Source organism: Pelobates fuscus, chromosome 6, assembly GCF_036172605.1.
Source record: "Pelobates fuscus isolate aPelFus1 chromosome 6, aPelFus1.pri, whole genome shotgun sequence".
Classification (NCBI taxonomy): domain Eukaryota; kingdom Metazoa; phylum Chordata; class Amphibia; order Anura; family Pelobatidae; genus Pelobates; species Pelobates fuscus.
Genome location: NC_086322.1, coordinates 89,995,005 through 90,015,179, shown reverse-complemented (window position 1 = coordinate 90,015,179; position 20,175 = coordinate 89,995,005). Strand labels below are relative to the sequence as shown.

The 20,175-nt window shown below is 40.8% G+C and overlaps 1 protein-coding gene across 4 annotated transcripts in view; it reads right to left on the bottom strand.

Moving 5' to 3' along the window:
• The window catches only part of FIP1L1 (factor interacting with PAPOLA and CPSF1), a 52,248-nt gene extending 33,079 nt beyond the window's left edge, over window positions 1-19,169 (bottom strand). For all 4 annotated transcript variants that reach the window (XM_063458003.1, XM_063458004.1, XM_063458005.1 and 1 more), the window contains exons 1-7: window positions 18,938-19,169; window positions 13,946-13,994; window positions 7,155-7,215; window positions 6,747-6,847; window positions 6,567-6,631; window positions 2,355-2,462; window positions 1,287-1,417 (exon numbers count right to left, since the gene is read on the bottom strand). In XM_063458003.1, the coding sequence (XP_063314073.1) occupies window positions 1,287-1,417; window positions 2,355-2,462; window positions 6,567-6,631; window positions 6,747-6,847; window positions 7,155-7,215; window positions 13,946-13,994; window positions 18,938-19,130 (708 nt within the window). In that variant the 5' untranslated portion in view covers window positions 19,131-19,169. The remainder of the gene's footprint in view (window positions 1-1,286; window positions 1,418-2,354; window positions 2,463-6,566; window positions 6,632-6,746; window positions 6,848-7,154; window positions 7,216-13,945; window positions 13,995-18,937) is intronic.
• Between the last annotated feature and the right edge of the window lie 1,006 nt (window positions 19,170-20,175).

The following is a 20,175-nucleotide window of genomic DNA, read 5'->3' as shown; positions in this document are numbered from 1 at the left end:
CAGCACTTACCACCAACGAGGCTCCAGAGAGATGCCACACCATAAAAGGAGCTGCCATATTAAGGTATGCTCCACCTCAGATGGATCTTGCTTTCTGATTTATATTTATGGGGGAGGAAATGGGGATCAGGGAGCAGAGGGAATACTACTGTGATATCCCAGCATGCCCACACCACCTGCTGCATTGTGGGAGCTGTAGTCTTCACAGAGTATCAGAGGAGGTATGGGAATCAGAAGTGTGCAGTTCTCCTCAGAAGTCACCTCTAAAATATCAAAGTTGTCCTATTTGATGTTTAAAATACTGGATTTCTTAATTTTGGGCAAAAAAAAATAAATAATAAAATTTACACGGACAAATACCATATATAAAATGTTATGTTAGTGCCTGGAGTGTCCTTTTAAAGCGAAATCCACCATGACAAAGCATAGCAATGTATACGTAAAATATTAAAAGAGACACTCCAGGCACCCAGACCACTTCTGCCCATTGGAGTAGTCTGGGTGCCAACTCCTACTACTCTTAACCCTGCAAGTGTAATTATTGCAGTTTTTTTTTTGTTTTGTTTTTTAATAAACTGCAATAATTACCTTGCAGGGTTAACTCCACCTCTAGTGGCTGTCAACTAGACAGCCACTAGAAGGCACTTCCTGCTTCATAGCACACAAAACATGTGCTAGCTAGAGCGTCGCTGGACGTCCTCATGCTGTGTGAGAACCTCCAGCGTCGGTCAATTCCCCATAGGAAAGCATTTTCAATGCTTTCCTATGGGGAGCTCTAATGCGCATGCGCGGCATTGCCGTGCATAGGCATTAGGTCTCCCCGGCCGGTGGGCGGGTCAGTCTCGCCCACTGGCCGACATAATGCAGAGGACGAGCGGCGGCAGAAGAAGCAGCGATGTGGGACATGTCTCTGCCTCTGGTAAGTGACTGAAGGAGTTTTCACCCCTTCAGCGAACGGGGATTGGGAGGGAGAGGGGACCTGCAGTGCCAGGAAAACTGATTGTTTTCCTGGCACTGGAGTTTCCCTTTGACTCCACTGCTAAGAACTGAAACGATTTTTAGGTTGTTTTTTGTTCCTTAAATAACGAACCTGTATTTGCCCAAAAACTTATTAGTCGACACTAAACTAAGCCTTGTCTGGTGTATGTATAGAGCAGAAAAAGCTAAAGAAGAATCATTGATACCTAGATGTCTCTGTTGGCACTGGGAAGGTTTCAGACAGAACAGGGTTTATAATGTTGTTCACACTACAATGCAGTATTTTACTTAAAAGTAACAAGTAGTACCGTAATTTTATTTGTTGTAGAGGACACAGGAAGTGCTTCGAGACCCATCCGTAACCTTTTCTGCTTCTCACAGTAAGCTTTCCATGTGTCTTCATTAAAACCATAATTGAAATAATCTGAGAGATCAGCACCTGGAGATTAAAAAAACAAAATAGGATTTCATTAGGACTAGAAAAGATGTGACTAATTTCCCCTTCATATGTAATCCAAAATCACACACGTGTATGAAGTACTGAAGTCCTAAACGAATAGAGCTACTTGCCAATAAAATGTGTACAGCACTCTGTTTAATATGTCAGTGTCTGAATACACAGAAGAATTTTTTGTCAATACATATGACTAGAGGGACATAGTGTGAATGTTGGTGTAGACATGTCATTTATGCCCATCAACTTTACCAAATCATAGATCGCCAACAATTCCCTAGGTCACGCATACCTCATTTCCCTCACCTTTGAAATCAAAACCTCTTGCCCTGCCCATGCAAAACGTCTAGCTTAAATTACGCTTTACATGCAAATTTGTGCTAGACCCGTTGGCTAGTGGAAATAGAGCATCACTTAGACACACTTGTTCCCACAGCTCTGGTGTGTGAAATACAGCTGAGATAGAGGCACCCAGTAGCAGGTTTAAAAAGGTGTGGGTTTGTTAAATATAGGGGTAATACAATATTAAAAACCCTGGGAAGTGACCGTTCCCTTTGTTTCCCTTTAAAGTAAACAAAATCCTTATTTTAGAAAGGATTTAATCAAATTCTAACAGTCACTTGACAGATGTAGACCTACCATTTAGTCTCTTTTTTGGCCAATTACCACTGGACTTCTAACATCCCATCTCCTGCACAAAGGAGTAGGGTCCTCTTTACTTTGGTACCAGTATGTAGCTATATTTTACCATAGTATGTGTAACGATATTCTGCTGTACAATGCACTCAAAAATAAATATATGGCCTACAATGTAGGTAATCTATAAAAAAGTTCCATATACTTTAAAACACACCTTACCCAGTCATATGCAAGTATTGTATATCCCCTATTTATTTCAAATACAATTTGTCCAGATCATTACCTGGTTTCCTCCAAGGTTTGTCCTCAAATGAATCCAAGTCTACTTCCACCAGTGGTACTCCATTAATATTTCCAGGGGCATCCAAATCCACTCCTTTAACCTTTCCTCCTAAAATAAATAAGAATCATGGTTATTGCATTTGAAACAATTTAAGATTTCCTAGTTTGTACAGATATGCCCAGTCTCATTTTCTCGTTACTAGATTCGAATAGATTTGATCTAATACCCCCACATCCTGTAGGGAAAAAATAAATAAATAAATAAATAAATAAAATTAAAAAAAACACAGTCTAAGAGTGAAAGCAAAACAACACATTAAAATCTGGACAGAAAACATTCTGAATATATAACAAAACTGAATTCTAAGACATTTCAGTAGGGATGCCTAGTCCTGAAATAAAAAGCTAACTGTACACTCACTATTTCAGCAGATTCCTCTGAAGTATTTGGGTGGATTTTAATACTAGAGAAACATTTAAACCTTGCAATTAAATATCAATGCTCACAACTTTTGGTAAAAAACACCAATAATAACTATGACAGTGATATTTGAAGGAGAAGTGAAACAAATTGAAATATCGTCATAAATGGAAGACATCCACACATTTTAAAGCACTAACAGGCAGTTTACATCTGGACATCAGATGTCCACTGTCAACTGAAGTTTTGTTTCATTTTGTTGGGGTGGAGGGCAGGAGGGGGGGGGGGAGGGGGGGCGGGGAGAGGGGGAGGGCAGGCTGACATAGCATTCATCATTCTGCCACGTCAAAACAAGAATATATGGTGTTAAGATGTTCTTTACAACCTTTTGTTTTTTTAGAATTCACGGTGGCAATTTCAGTTTTGAATATTGAAGAGTGGGTGCTTTAAAATTAAGCACTGGCCAGATCATTTTTGATACACAGGCTAGCACTCAAAAAAGGAAATCACAACATGGGCACTAAAGGGACACTCTAGGCACCCAGACCACTTCTGGTCCCTTACTAATGAGCAGGTAATTATTGCAGTTGTTAAGAAACTGCAAAAGTTACCTGCTAGGGTTAACTCTACCTCTAGTACTAGAGGGACTTCTGGGCTGTTATCTGAGGTTTCTCAAAAGTCACCTACCAGGCAAAACACGTCTGAGATCTTGAGGACATTGTGAATGATTTAGTTTATATTGTTTTTAGATTCTTTTTATTTGCCATTTCTTTATTAAAGCATATACACTTAATTTTATCACCACAAATCTTCTTGGTAAAGCATTCCTCATTTTCAAACCTGGATAAAGGGTGTTTTGTCACTCCAGAATTGGCATAATGTGATAGAACTTTGGGTCAGTATTTTATAGGCTGAACAAGGTGAGCAATATATAGAAAAAATATATATTTTTTGTTTGTTTGTTTTATTGGGATACTGCACTGTTTCCTGCCTTATCCATACCACGGGATTTAAAGAGTCATACAGAAGAGGTTGTGGTTGCATCCAGAAAGGCAGACAGACAGGGGGGGGGCGGAGCCTGGCTGTGGAGCTGAACAGACGTGTGCAGCAGGAGCTCCAGCCTGGAACTTTACTTATATCAAAATAATCATTACTCCCAAACTACAAAATCGATTAAAAACGTAATAACCACGAAGGGGATGCAAGAGAGCACAAAACGAGACCACTTTTGAAAAGCTGAGCCACCGTGAACGCGGACTGCAACAATGGGGCCTACCGCTGACACGACTAGCCTGAACAGAGCTGAAGGACGGGGTGAGGCGGCCGATCACCCTGCCCTGAAGGCCGACACAAAAGCAGCGGGGAACCATCCACTAGCTTTCCTCCCCTCCCCCCCCGCCGGTGGGGGTTATCCCGGCACACACAGCATACTCACCGCGGACACTCACGTCCCAGAGACTACCCACATCAGGAGTCCCTGACTCCAAAATGGCGGATGCCACGCACCAGCCAGCAAGCATAGAGGCAGTGGGCAACTCGACAAACACCGCGCTGACTAAGTTGGACGAAATCCTTGATGCCTTCTGGGCTCGGATCTCGGAAAGGGCGCAGAGCACAACGAATGCTATACAGACCAAACCAGCGTGCACACCCCTGGCAACTACGGGTGTCAGTCACAGGAAGGGTAACACAAGCCCGAACAAGGCGACGTCCTTACCTTGGACCAGCCAACGAAGCCCGGCTCATAGTCCCCTAGCCAGATCTAAAGGCCTACCCAAGGGCCCAAAGCAACACGCACAGCGGCAGAGATGCGGTACCAAACTACCACGACAAACCATCCAATGCTTCCGACATATACCGGAGGTCACTACTGTGGACCGCCCACAATGCCTTCCCAGGTTGAAGGCCACAGGGAGTCAAACTCCGAGGCACCAACCACACCGCCGGAGGCCTGCCCGCCGCTGGCGGCGGCTGAACACCCAGGCCTCACAAGGCGCCCGACGACGGGTCGACCCGGCCTCCATGAGCAACCGAGTCGGTGGAACGCAGGTGCAGGCCTTTGTGAAGACCTGGGGCCGGAGGGCGGCCGCCATCAACCCGCATAAAGCTGCAGCCCTGAGGTATTTCCTAGTCGATGGGGCCGTACATTTCACTCTACTGACCATACCCAGCAGCGGCATCGGCTAAATCAGCCTTCTGGACTGGCAGTCCGGTTTATACCGCATACTACCAATGACTCTCGGGGGCCTGGCTCAAATGACAGGCATGAACACCCCATACTGAACTTTCACCAGCGGACGCATGTAACACATGGTTTCATGGTATTGTCTAGTAGTTACATCTAATTAAGTTATGACATGCTTGTGTATAATACCTGCATCTAACTACTACCCTTACACCAACCAAAGTTGAGACCCTATTGTAATTCTATGCTTTATCATTTCTATTGCGGCCTGTAGACTCATATCTGGGACCGGCCAACTACAGTTGACTTTGCTTGCTTAGCCTTTTCGACACGGGATAATTTATCCTCCAGCCTAGATAAGCGTAATTAGCTAGTTCCCACTCGCTACAAATGTTTGTTTTATTTTACTCGCCTAGCGTGGCACATTTATGAGCCTCTGGACACAACACATGACTTTAGATTCTTCGGTAGAGAGTAGTCAGTCATATACTCGCTTCTCATACAAACATTAGACAGCCTTTTGGAACCTTAAAAATACATTAAAGGGTTAAGTAACTATTGTCAGACACATTCTCCTTCATGACACAGCACCGCAGAAAGGTTTACATGTTTATGCTAACTCATGAAATGTCTATTTGTATATTTAACCCTGAGAGCTAACACGGTCAAGAGGCTGCTACCATAGGTGATCTCACATAGATTGTTATTGCTTGGATAAATCTGCCTAATATATTGGCACTGTTAAGCATTCATTATTTTTGTTATACTAATTTGATCCACTACAGTCAACATACTTGTATTATTATATTGTTTAAATGACGCTTTACAACTTTAAAAAAAATATGGCAATCTTTTCTCGGAGTGCAATACATACCTTCTCGCTATATTTAACCTATGTTAACCCATACTGCCTCCCCTTTTTATTCTGTATCCCATGACGCATATGCCATAATAAAAGAAAGATTAACAAAAAAAAGAAAGGCAGACAGACAAAACATTTAAAGGGCTCTACACAAGTGTGAGCATTTCTTTCTCAAATTATTATTATTTTTTTTACATAACTTATTTAGACAATATTGCACTAATATATATTTTATTTTTTTCCCCATCTTAAGTGAAAATCTTTGCTTTATAATACTTGGGTAAGTTCAAAATTTGCAAATAAAATTTATTTTTTAGCGCTGCATTTTACACGGTTTTGTAAAAAAAGGGTGGTTGACAACCTAAACATTGGAGAGCACTTTTGTTCATTATTTTTTATTTATTTATTTATTTATTTAAATTTTGTTGCACTGGAAGCAAAAATAATACAACCTGAAGGTAAAACAGGACCATTTTACAAAGTACAAGCCAACATAAACTGAAGAAAAAACGTATTTACTTATTGGAATATGTCGATACTATATAGGTCTTTAACCATGAATTAGGACTCAGACGGACACTTTCATTTAAGACAGGCCTGGAACATTGAATGTGCAACTTAGAATATTTTTTTTCCCCCAGAAGTGCAAGCATCTCAACAGAAATGTCAGTGCAAATGGTAAATTGTAAGGAGATATTAATTTTTAAGAGAGGGCTCAGTAGTAATTTACAATTGAAAGCCTTACCAGCTGGACCATAGATTCTCCCTCCAGTTTTGATGTTCAGATTAACTGGAGCTGCTCCATAGCTCCTAAAAATATATAAAATAAAATGATTGCAAGCAATATACATCCAATAGAGCTCATCTTTATTTTAATAAAGAGTCACATATGTTTTAACATACACATCTTATAAAGAAAGTTTACCCATACTGTGGTGCTCCGGTTTTGATATCACCTATTGTGACATGAACATCATCTTCGTCATCATCACTGTCGCTATCACTGTCATCTTCCGTCTCAGTCACCTATGATGCACAAAAAAAATTAAAAAAATAAAATAAAAAAATAATCATTTTATTCAAATCTCAATAGGACAAAAAGAAAGTTTACATGCTACGACGAAATACAACTATAGCAAGTGTCATTTTCTAAGCAGTTTCACTGTCAATTTCTCTGCTGGCTGAAACAAACTTCTAAAACGTGTTTTAAAATTCTTGAAATTTTTCTGCCATGCCATTTTAGCTACACACTGGTAAAAACAAGATACATTTCTAATTAAATAATTAGACAATTGCCTAATATTAGTTCTAAAAATCTAGAAAGCATAGTTACCGGTTTCACTACCCCATTCTCTGTAGTTGTCTCTGCTTCAATACTGGGCACTGGATGAGAGCTATAAAATAAAGAAAATTAAACATGAACAAAGCTCTGGAAATAATCCCAATCTTAAAATTAAGGAGTTTTTATTAAAATTGCCGAGTGTTTAATTAAAGAAACACTAAGCACCAAAACCATTTCATTTTAATTAAGGCCTTCTGCTGCAGAGACCGGTTCCTATTTCAGGACAATATAAAATATTGCGGTTTCAGAGGATTGGCAATGTTTACATTTGACCATAAACACGCCTCCAGTGACTTTTAGATCAACAGCCACTAGAGACACTTCCACACTGATTACTTTCAGTTACTGGCAGTCTTCATGTTGGGCAAATTTTTTTAAATTTTTTTTTTTTTTAATTCTGTATTTTATTTGTGCATGAATAAGACATATTATGTGCACATTGCCACAACATCATGGGTAAACGGTTTTTCAACATAGTGGTACAACCTTGAGGTATGATAGGACATTGCACATTTATTTTATATATGTTATTGTCGCTTGCCGAGGAGTTCGGCCTGTTCCGCTTATCAAGAGGTTAGATGCCAAGTTAAAGCTAACTAAACAGTGTGGAATAATATAAGAGTGTGTCCAGACGTTTGGGGGTTGCTAATCAGGTTCACTATGCCTAGACTGCCTGGGTGAGCATTTAGTCTGGCTTGGGTACGTAGCACTTGGGTATAGGATAGTGCTATGTATGTTTACAGGCATTGGTGTCGCTGTCTGGGAGTGTTGCTTGTTCTCTGCTCAGCCGGACCTGTGTATTGCCCGTTTAACTAGAACATAGCAGATATATCATCTTGCCTGCGCTAGAGAGAGTGAGGATGGTCGGTGGTGGGTTGACATTGTCAAAGCCTGCGTGGTAATGGTAGGCTAGTCGCATATTGGGGGGGGGGTTGCTTAAAAGCGGCTGGTTGCTCGGTGGCAAATTTAGCCCAGGAGAGATAGGCCAATCGCTAGCGATAGGTATGTCGCGCGCTGTGGTATAATGAGACAATGGACAGGTAACTAGCGCCATACAGTGAGTGCACCGCAAAATAGGCCAGGGCCGCATACTATAACATTTTCCCAATCACTATGCAGGTGTTCGGTAAGATCAGTTGGGCGCGTCTGTGTGCCCTGAGACACTGGGCTCTCAGTGTAGCCAAGTAGCAGCAATGGGGCCACAGGTTAATTGCTAATTGCCTGACTCTAAGTGTGGTTTTATCTCTATGAAAGGCATTGTACTTGCCCTCAGCCTACCTTGCCATAAGACCTACCTAGTGGTAACTTCCCCCAGTGGGAGATGTAGTAAGAGCCTACAGAAAAACTCACAGGAAAAACAAAACAAATATAAAAGCAAACAAACTGTCGAATAAACTGGGCCAACAGGTTTCCGTGAAAGTTCTATCCAATGAGTAGGGGACCTACGCAGGGCCGCCTGGTCTAAAGAGTAGTCGGGTGTGCCTTTTCACATATACAGGGCTATTGTTTCTTGGAGTCGGATAGTTCCTCAGTAAGTGGGAAGTCGAATCGAAGAAAAATGTTCTTGTCATTCTTTGTGTTCGTTAGGGGGTAATCCACTGTATGAACAGTGCAGTTCTTATAGTCCAGGGAACCGCTGCAGCGGAAAAGCGAGGGTCCTTATTTCACGGGAGGTGTCATGGTTGGCTCATTGATGGTACCGTTGGGAGGTTCTTCTCGGGACCAATGTCTCGGAGGTGGCTGGATTCCATGTATGAGTGGCGATGGGTCTAGTAGGTTGTTGCAGTGCGTCGTGAGGAAGGCCCAGACCGTTAGCGGACCTAACAGAGGCAAGAAGACACCTATCAGGTAAGAATCTTCCCCCTTAAGCACCTGTAGTTTATGGGGTGTGCGCCACTGGTACTTTATGCAGTGTGCGCGGAGTAAGGCGGTGAGCGGCCTAAGGGATGCGCGCCATGCCATCGTACCTCTAGACAGGTCCGCATAAAAGGTGAGGGACATATCTTCAAAGATGTAAGGAGAGTGTTCCCTAAGGGCGGCCATTCGTGCCGTTTTGTCCTGCGCTTTTGAAATTTAATTATTGTGTCGCCGCCGGGGCAGTCGTGGGTTAGGGAATGCGGAATGTGTTTTCGATGCACATACCTTTGGCCTGCTTTGTGGGGAGGATTGTGCTCACCAGGCGTCGTATGAGGTGGGGCATTTCGGCGTCGGAGATTGAGCCCGCCTCGTGTCTTCCATCGCCGCCATTTTCTGGTCCACTTGCAGGTGCTGGCGTTGTAAGGAGGCTACGTCTTGTTGTAGCGTGGTGAGTTGTTGGGTATAGCTCTTTGAGTCTCGTTCGCCGGCGCTCATTCGGTCTGACAGGCCCTGAATATCTTTTTTCATACCCGCCATGTCAGCCTGGAGGCCTAGTCATAGCTCCTTCAGCAGCTCCCTCATCTCGGCCTTCGTGACCGGGGACGCATCCGACGGAATCTTAGGTTGCATCTGTGGACGGGTAGTGGGTATGGTCACCTCTTCTTGGTCCGAGGTTAGGGCATCAGAGTTGGTGAGGTTGTCTGCAAAGTCCACGTAGTCCGCCATGTGGGACTCTTGGGCTTCACATGCTCTCCGCCACAGGTCTCCAATGCTTGCGCCTGGGCGAGTCCCGTCCGATTTAAGTTTTTTGTTTTTCTTCCCCATTGCCCCCTAGATAGTCGGGGTAAGCAGCGAGGGTCTTTTCTCGATTTTGGGGGTGATATCCGTAGATTTAGACAGTATATTTGCTTGTGCAGCACGAAGCTCGCTGGAGTTGCGACCGCTCGCCTCGGCTGTTGGCTCCGCCCGCCCCCAATATTTATTTTTATTGTGAAGAGTGTTGCTTCAAAGAAGCATTAACCCCTTGAGGACAGAGCTTCAGAAGCTTGTCTTTCACTTAATGACAACGGCATTTTTTGCTATTTGCGTTCAACTGCAATTTGCATTTTACTAATTTATTGCACCGACACATATTATATACCGTTTTTTAAAGGACAGAAAGGGCTTTAATTTGATGTAACACATATACATATAAATGCTTATTTATTATAAAAAAAAATACAGAAATATGCAAAAAATGTTTTTGTGTGGTTTTTTTTTACAGTTTTTGCAATAATAATGTGTACATAATTAGTGCAGGTTAAGGAAAGTAATTAAAAATAAATTAATTTAGTTGTTCTGAATTACAGAATATATAATGTGTCTGGGATTTTAAGTTTTTTTTGGTAGTTACAGGTCACAAAGCACAAGGAGTAAAATAAACTTTTTATGTGGAGCGATTTTAGAATTTGGTATGTTTGTCTTGTAAGCCTAATAGCCATAAAAGAAAACAAAATTGCCACACAAAAGTATATATTTATATAAAGTAGACACCACAGGCTAGTTACCTAAGGTTGTTTTGACACTTTCTACGTAGCCATTTTACCGCCAACCTCTGCTAAATATTGGAGTAAAATTGTGTTTTTGGGGGGTTTTCGCACACAAACTTATAACAAAGAACTTCTCATGTATATTTTGTAAAGTTGGTGTGTGCTATTACTGTACAAAGTTTTATTATGTGTTCAGTTACTTCTGCTGAGTACAACGGTACCCCCATTGTATGTCTTTGGCACTATTTCGTGAAGCTACAGTGCCATACAGGAGACCTGTCCTTTTCAGTATTCACAGTAGAATTTTGAGAGACGGATTTAATGAGCCTATGCTTCCATTTGGGGTATTATAACAGTTTGACTGTTCAAAAAAAAACCCACAAAGGCCTACCATTTGTAAAAGTAGACACTCCAGGGTATCTCATAAGGTGCATATTGTGCCTTAACATGCCCCCATTTTTTTACCATTACATGCCAAAGTATGTGGTAAAAAATAATTTTTACATACGGATTGCATTTTTGCTGGGCATTTTGTACATTTCATGTGTGCCACTAAGTTCAAACCCCCCAAATTATGCTCAGCTAAGTCTTCTGAGTAAAAGGACACCCCCATTGTATGTCTATGGCACTATTTTGTGAAGCTACAGTGCCATATAGGAGACCAAGCCATATCAGTTTTGACCGAACTTTGAATTTTGACGCCGGGCCTATGTGCAATTTCCAAGCATCTTTGCAGGTTTTAAATTCAAACTACCCCACAAAGGCCTACCATTTCTTAAAGTAGACACCCCAGGGTATTTCAAAAGGCATATTTTGAACCTTAGCGTGGGATCATTTTTCCGCTAGCTTGTACCAGGTGTAGTGGTAATAAGCGTTTTTTCTGCCTTTTTGACACACAAAGTGAGTTTGCACAGTATATTTTGCAAACCTTATGTGTACTACCATTGTATAATACTTCATATGTTGCTCAGCTATGTCTGCTGAGTACAAAAATACCCCCGTATGTACCTTTGCCAGGTATATGTGGACATCGGAGTGGCACATTTGGGACACAGCCATTCCATTTTTTTTCAAACTTTAAATTTTTACGCTGTGCCCATGTCCCATTTTAGAGTATTTTACCTGGCTATATAAACCAAATACCCCATAAAGCCATACCATTTCTTAAAGAAGACATCCCAGGGTATCTCAAAAGGCATATTTTGAACCTTAGCGTGGGATCATTTTTCCGCTAGCTTGTACCAGGTGTAGTGGTAATGAGCGTTAATAAATGTATTTTTTTACTTTTTAAAACTATTTTTTAAACTTTTGTTTTGCTTATTAATTTTTTTAAAGTTTCCTAAACTTTCGTAAAACTTTTTTTTACAGATTTAACATTTTTCTAAGCTTTTTTTTACGTTAACCCCTAACTAGCAGTAAGCAGCACTAACAGTAAATTCCCCATAACTCCCACCCACCCCAGCTAGCAAAATATTTAATTATACAATATTTAAATTAGTTAATTAAATAAATTTAACCCCTGAGGGTTAAAAAATAAATAAGTTAATCCGTCAGGGGTTAAAAAAAAATTAGATCACAGTATAATACTGTGATCTGTATTTTGATCACTGTAGGCAGTGATCGACTGGCAGGGAAGGGGTTAATTTTTATTTGGACTGGGTAAAGGGTTTATTTTTTTTATTTTTTACTTAAACGTTATTAAAACTTTTTTTAAACTTAATTTTTTTACTTTTTAAAGCTTATTTTTAAACTTTTAACGTTAACCCCTAGTTAGCCTAATACTAAATCCCCCAATTCCCCACTAACTTCCACCCTCCCCAGCTAGCTAAATTTATAATTTTAAAATATTTAAATTAATAAAATAAATTGAACCCCTGAGGGTTAAAAAAAAAAATGAATTAACCCTCAGGGGTTAAAAAAAAAAAAAAATGTAATCCCTGCCAATTGATCACTGTAGTCAGTGATCAATTGGCAGGGAAGGGGTTATTTTTTATTAAAATGGGTAAAGGGGGGTGGGATTTTAATTTGACATTATTTTTTTTCCACCAGGGGGCAGGATCACTGAAGATCCGTCTCCCTGCACTTTACACTGAACCCGGAAGTGCAGGGAGGCGGAGGTGAGTATACACAGCACATGTGCCCGCTCTGGCATGCTGTCAGAGCGGGTACATGTACTGGGACAGCGCGGGTCGGTGCTCCCGGTCTGCCTCTAATGGCAGACCGGAGCACCATTAACCCCACGATCGCGGCGATCTGGGGTTAATTTTAACGGGTGACGGACAAAGTCCGTCACTCGTCATTAACGCATTCCCCTGAGTGACGGACCTCGTCCGTCACTCGTCGTTAAGGGGTTAATGCCCTTTTCTAAGAACTGTGAAGTACATCATGTTTTTTTTCCCCCCATTGTCCAGGAGTTCCTGAGTACAGAGAGTATACATGCAAAGTGCAAGAGCCATCAGATGGCTGAATTCATTTAAGCCTACTGAACAGGCTACAGTAGAGAAGATAGAACTGGGCACATGGTACAAGTTCCAAGGCAGATTTTATTGCACAGGATACAGAAACAGCCAAAACGTTGCTGTACCCTGTCCAATAAAATCTGTCTTGTCCTTCATACTAGTCCTTTTTTCCCTAATGCTGAGACTATGAGTGTGGTTGCCTGTGGGGGTCTGTTTTACATGTGCCTGCCCATGTCTTATTCTATATTGAACAGGTTACGATGCAGACATCATAAAAAGGGGTGAAGTCAGGGACTATATATAGCGTGCGTGAAAGAGTAGCCATGCTGTGAAAATAACCTAAATGAAAGTTTTTCCAATTAATTGCAAGAATGAAATTATTTTTAATAGGCAATGTCTGCCCCTTTAAGCAAATCACATAGGAACGTAACCTTTCCAGCAGGGCTTAGATAATTTACTGCAATAGTATTTTCGAAAATATTTTCCTATCCTCCTCTTTACTTATTGCATTATTTTCTATACCACTTTCTCCGATCTATTTAAAGGACAGTCACCTCTAAATATTTTTTTAATATAATAATACTTTAATGAAGTTTTGACAGATTATATATATATTCCGCTTTTTTTTACATGTACTCAATTATAAAAAAAAAAATATTTAAAATAGAGCAGAAAAAAACAAATCCCAACCTTTACGAAAGGATTATTATATTAAAAAAAAGTTGAGGTGACAGTTCTTATTTAATCAAAAGACATTCATAGTGTTGCATATTTTCAATGGCCCTGAGTGTTGAGGACCTGTATAAGATTGGAATAATATGATTGAGAGATAAAAATAAAAAAAAAAAAGATGAATTTGGGAATAGTATAAGGAGCTAAATAATCAAACAATCCGTTAATATGCAAGATTATTGATTCAAAATTAGATAATACGAACCTTGTTATGTCTTCCTCATCATCATCCGGACCTGCAGCTTCATTTTCTTCTATTAAAAGAAATGAAAAATAGATGAGACAGGCAATTGGGGAAATACAGGTCTCAATAAGTTTCACAACCCCCACCACCACCCTAAAAAAACAAAAAGTTGATGGAGTTTGTGTAATACAAATTAACAAATAAAAACACATAGCTTGAATACACTTTGCAGCTTTCAGCTTATTGAGCAGCTTCGATCATTCGATGTGATGTCTGGAATAAGCTTTACGAGATAGGATCAGTCCACACAAAATTACAAAAGTGAGATGTTCCTTTGTGTGAGAGAGGTCTATGTGCAACTGTAGGCATATATATATAGTTTTTATTTAAGTGTTTTTTTTTTTTTGCATTTTCTGGTGCATTACCTACACAAAGCATAATTATAGGGCTCCTTCTTTGATCTATAGAGCAATCTGGATGTTTCTGCAGGATAAGCGGAACGCACGGCCAGTGGGATTGAGTTTAGTTGTCAAACCGTACTAAAAGCAAATTAAACTGGAATGGTACTAGGGCACTACTGGTACCATAACCACTAAAACAGGAGCTTGTTATGGTGCTTTGAGTGTTTATTTAGCAGGCCTAAATCTGAAAAGAAATTGCAGTAATAAACCCAAAATATTTATTTCCTTTGTTCTACAAAACATTAATAGCATGACTGGCTGTGGGGTCATACAGAAACAAAACTGAAGTGGTTAGATTACCTTTGCTCTAAAGCAACCAGAAGAGACAAACTGAACGCCAACACATATTCAAGATGCTGTTCCTTGTTCAAATTTTAGCAACAGAAGTTTTAAATTTACAAATTTAGAACTGCCAAAAATATATTTTTTAAAAAAAGTACAACTTTTAAAATGGATATACAAGTGCATTACACAGTCAAACTGTTTGTTTTGATATTCGTTACACATCATAAAGCAGAACTTTCACTTCTCTGGATATTACACTGCTAACAGGGTTATTCAAAATGACACTAGTCACCAGAAGCACTAGAGTTTAATGCAGTGCTTCTGGTATCTATAGCATGTCCCTGCAGACTGAGCCATGATAACGCTGCCTTTTCAGAGAAAAGGCAGAGTTTACTTTGCTGCCTAAACACAACCAGTGGATGTCACCCAGACAGCCACTAAAAGGTGTTTCAGCTACGTTAAGCATCTCTACGCTCTCCATAGGTATGCATTGATTCAATGTACCTCTGTGAGAAGATGCCGATTGGTGCAGTGTGATGGTCTGCTGCACATTTGCAATAGCCTCCCAATGCTTTCCTAAGGGAAAGCATTAGATTGGCTGAGATCCTCAAGAAAGATGATCTCAGCCATGGAGACGGGCCAGCAGAAGCAAAAACTAGCCTGGTGATGGAGAAAGGCAAGTTATAAACCTTTTACTTGCTTACTAAAGGGGGCTGAGGAATCTTAACTGGTACTCTAGCACTATAGAGTTAGACATACATGTTTGTCATCCTGCTGTAGGGGTTATGGTGCCAGGAGTGCCTTAGTATAATTCCAGTGTAATTTTTGAAACAGTTTTAGTATAGTTTGACACTTACTTGGGACCTTTGGGCGCCCGCTCTGCATCCAGTCTACTCCAGCAGGAGAAGTAGGATGTCTCTAAAGCAGACCATGGCGATGCAATTTGTGCTGTTTGGCTAAAAGCACTCAATTGACACACTCAGTCAAAGTGAGGTCCTGCAAGGTTCTACAGGAAGTAAGTTAGGTTGAACACCGCACAACTAAGGTAACTTGTCAAATCATTCTTAAAAAAACAGTTTGACAAATTACAAGAGCTAGAATAATCCTGGCACCATAACCACTATTGTGGGTTGTAGCGGTTATGGCGCTTGGAGTGTTCCTTTAAAAATTCAGGAAGTGAAATTACAATCCAGCTCAGTTCAGGCAGAAGCAGGGTAAACAACACAAATGAGGTAAACAAAAACACTGTTTTATTATTACATCTTATTATATTCAAAGTTAGAAAAGGGCAAAATCTATAATGCAGATTGACAAGGCACTAAAATGGAGGCACCTAGGTAAATGATGGAGGGGTTTGTATTCACAGAAGTTAGTTACTACAATCTGTGCTGCCAAAAATCATTTACCGTGAACACTGTTTTGTTATTTTAAAATTATTCAGTTAAGGTGACTTTCATAGCCATTTCACGGAAATTCCTTTGCAATCAAAGCTATATAAAAACAAAGTAATGGGTCCTACTTTGTTTTATGGTGAAACCTGAAGTTGAAAAAGGTGTAACTTTTACAAACAAGCTTTGTCAAATTCCACAGCTACCCATAGCAGTGGTAATCCACAATTGCTAGCATGCCAATAATACATGTCACTTAGGGTTATTCGCTAAAGTCAGAATTGTGAGGAATTTAAAGTGAAATTCAAATTTAAGACCAAAGAAACTAAATGGCAAGTATGTGTGACTTGGAGATTTTTTTTTCCCAGTTTGGCTATTTTAGCCTTAAATTTGCAATTCATTTTGTAATTTCCTGACAATGCTCACTAGTGAATAACCAGCTGAAAATATTAAATAACCTCATATACAAGTTACTAGAACAGGTGGCATTTTCACAATTTTTGGATGCTTTAGTGCTCCTGTCTGGTGTAAAAATATTAAAGGATCACTATAGTGTCAGGAAAAGAAACATTGGGATGAAGTGGCCTGAATGACGTTAGTGGTTCTTTAATTATAGCTAAATTAAAGATTTTTTTTGACAGATTGTTAAGGCTGGTCAGCCATTTGCCAAAGTCTGACAAGGTGTCATGCTCACTAGGTTAACCTCTATCCAGCATGTATTGCTCTATCCGTTGGTGTTCGCTTTGACTGACCTCTTACATAAAGTCACCAAACCCCATCACTTTTACAAAAAAAATAAAAAATTATTGCATTTGTCCCTTCCTCGCTTAGTATGCAACTCAAATGCTTGTCCGTGCGCTCATTGTTTCCCACCTTGATTATTGTAACCCTATGCTTATCAGTCTGACAAGTGCACCTCTACAGTCCATAATGAATAACTGCCAGACTACCTTACGCCTACTAAATCTCACACCTCAACAGCTTTCTGTTCTTTTTATGATTTGGTTCAAGGTTCTTCTGTTTACATACAAAGCTCCATAACTGTGCCCCTGCTTACATCTCTTCCCTCATTTGAAAATATGCTCCAGCCCAGCCTATCCGTCTTGCCATTGATATGTTACTGCTCAGTTCTCGTATTTACACTTAGAGGGACACTAAAGACCCATAAAAAAAACTTTAGCTTGCTGAAAAGCATTACGTGTTGAGTGTGTACTATTTTTTCATTTAGCAAGGGCAGGTTTCAATAGAAATTTACACGTACACCCCCTGACAAGAGGTCCTGCTGCTTCCTGATTTGGTTAGCTCAATAGAGCTCAACTCAAGAGGCAGGCTATTGCTCAGAGCACCTGACTTATCACCGAGCTTCACTGGGAAGTCCCTGATTGGATATCAAAGGCAGGAGACTATAGAACTGCAAGTTTTGAATGAATGAAAGATAGATAGATCCACAATTAAAAAAAAAATGCATGCAAGTTTCCATTTGAGGTATAAGTACAGGACCATGATTTTTATTTATTTTGTATTTAGGAAGGGGCGTGTCTCTTTAGAGGGAAACTCCAGTGCCAGACTGCAGGTCCCCTCTCCCTCCCCACCCCCCAATCCCCGGTTGCTGAAGGTAACTTACCTGAGGCAGCGACGATGACCCACGTCGCTGCTTCTCCCTCCGCCGCTCCTCCTAGTGATTGTGTCGGCGAGACTGATCCCGCCCACTGGCCGTGGAGACCTAATGCGCGCATGCGCATTAGCACTCCCCATAGGAAAGCATTGAAAAGGCATTTCAATACTTTCCTATGGGGAAATGAGAGACGCTGGAGGTCCTCAAACAGCGTGAGGACGTCTAGCGACGCTCTAGCACAGGTTTCCTGTGCTATGATCCAGGAAGTGCCCTAGAGGTGGAGTTAACCCTGCAAGGTAATTATTGCAGTTTATAAAAAAAAAAAAAATAACACTACAATAATTACAGTTGCAGGGTTAAGAGTAGTGGGAGTTGGCACCCAGACCACTCCAATGGGCAGAAGTGGTCTGGGTGCCTGGAGTGTCCCTTTAAAACAAAAAAAAAAAAAAACACCTTAAAACACTTAATTTGGATAGGGCCTCTTCACCTCCATCCAGAGTGTGTAGAATATATATATATATATATATATATACACACACACACATTATAAACAATTAAAATTGAAGTACGGAGGCCTAACAGAAAAGCTAAATAAAAAGGTATACTTACCTGAAGCTCTCCTTTGTGAACGCAGTCATCTAACCGTTGATTCGGTCTTCATTCACCAGCAGCAAACAAGATACATATATCCAATCATGCATAATAACAGTGGGGTCCTCCATATATACCTTCGAGCAAAAAGACCCCAACCCCGTCATCTACACAGCTGATACGAAATGACAAAAATCTGATGTTGGAAACTGCACCTTTTGGCAAGTTTCACCAAATCCCAGACCTCTATATGACAAAGTTGGTCCTAGTCTGTCTTATATCTTTAGAGTGTGTTGGAATTTCAAAAGAAATACCACTGCGCTCATCATGAGTATTTGGCCTAAAAAAAAGTTATAAAGCACTAACAGTGTGGAGGTAGGACTTTCCCCTTTGGTTTCTATGGGGAGTGTGTGTATATATATATTAATAATATAAAGGTGCAGTTTGTACAGTGTGGAGGTAGGACTCTCCCCGTTGGTTTCTATGGTGTGTATAAATAATAATAATAATAATAATAATAATAATATAAAGGTGCAGTTTGTGCCAGACCCAGAGGGTCAGGTTCACACACAGTGACGGTGCTAGATCCATTAGCTCCATGTCCCTCTGGTGTAGCCGGTGAAGCTGTGTCCTAGCTCCGGCCCGGGGGCCGCACAGTGTGACTAACTCTTACCGCCATACAGCCACTCTTCCTCCTCATCGCCGCCTCCTCCAACCGCCGCCACGACCGTCACTGGGGGAACGGCTGCCGTCACAGCTACCGGAGCGGAAGGCGAGGGTGGAGAAGCCGCTGCGGGGGCGGCACCGGAGCCGCTCAATTCCGACGAAACCACCATCCGTTCCAGCACCTCTCCGGCGGCGGACATCTTTCCCCGAAGAGGAGGAGGAGGAAAAAAAAAAAACGGCTCTCGCGAGACTAGCAGCAAAGCCCGGGCTGAAAACTAAGCCATTTGGGAAGCGCCGCGCGGGTCACGTGACACAAGGAGAACCCCCCCCCAGTCTGGCGGACATATTTGTTGAGGGCACGGTTTGCCCTTTGGCTGTGCTTGTCACTTTATGGGTTCAAGTTCACAACGTGGTTATTTCCCAGCGGGAATACTGCATAGTTGTGGCCTGGCTTTCCAAATTTGTTTGTTGCTTGTGCAAGTTCAGTTGGGATTTCATAGCTAGGAGTAACCTAGCTCTAGCCCCTTCCAATTGTTTGTTTATACACAAACATTAAAAGCCATAACAAAGATATAGAGCCCTTGGGGCCCAAGTAAAATATAATTTAAATATGCTGGTGTTTTGGATCAAAGTTAAAAAGTAGACAAATGCCATTCACCATGTGACATAAAGAATATCTACATTTTACCTATATTGTTTTAAAATGTGGAAGTCTCTTGAATAATCCATTTGCAGGGTCATTTACTAAAGTTTGCATTTCAAATCACAGGCTAAAATAGCTGAACTGGAAAAATACTCAAAAGTTAGCAGTGCTTGTAGTTTGTCGATTTTGGTCTGAAATTCACTTTGAATTCCCACTTTAGCGACTAACCCCTGTGAATCATTAAAGCAGGTGTTGCACATTTTATGCAACAGAAGGTGAACTGGACAGTAGCGAAACTGGTAAAGTGTGCAATTTTTGCCTTAAATGTACAATTCTCTGTTTACTTCATGTCAATTAAATTCCTAGTGAAGCTAAAGTTAATCCTATTGCAAGGAAACAGTTTATCAACTTGGAGAAGGAATAGTTATCTTGGCCAACATGTAGATCTGGAAAACCCATCAATAATCTATTCACTGATCCGCAGTATCAATTTACTGTAAGGAGTGCACTCAAGATACCCCAATTTATACTACACAGCAGATACAAGGTTATTCACTTTAGTGTGCATTGTCAAATATTCAGAGTGAATTTAACATTAAAAA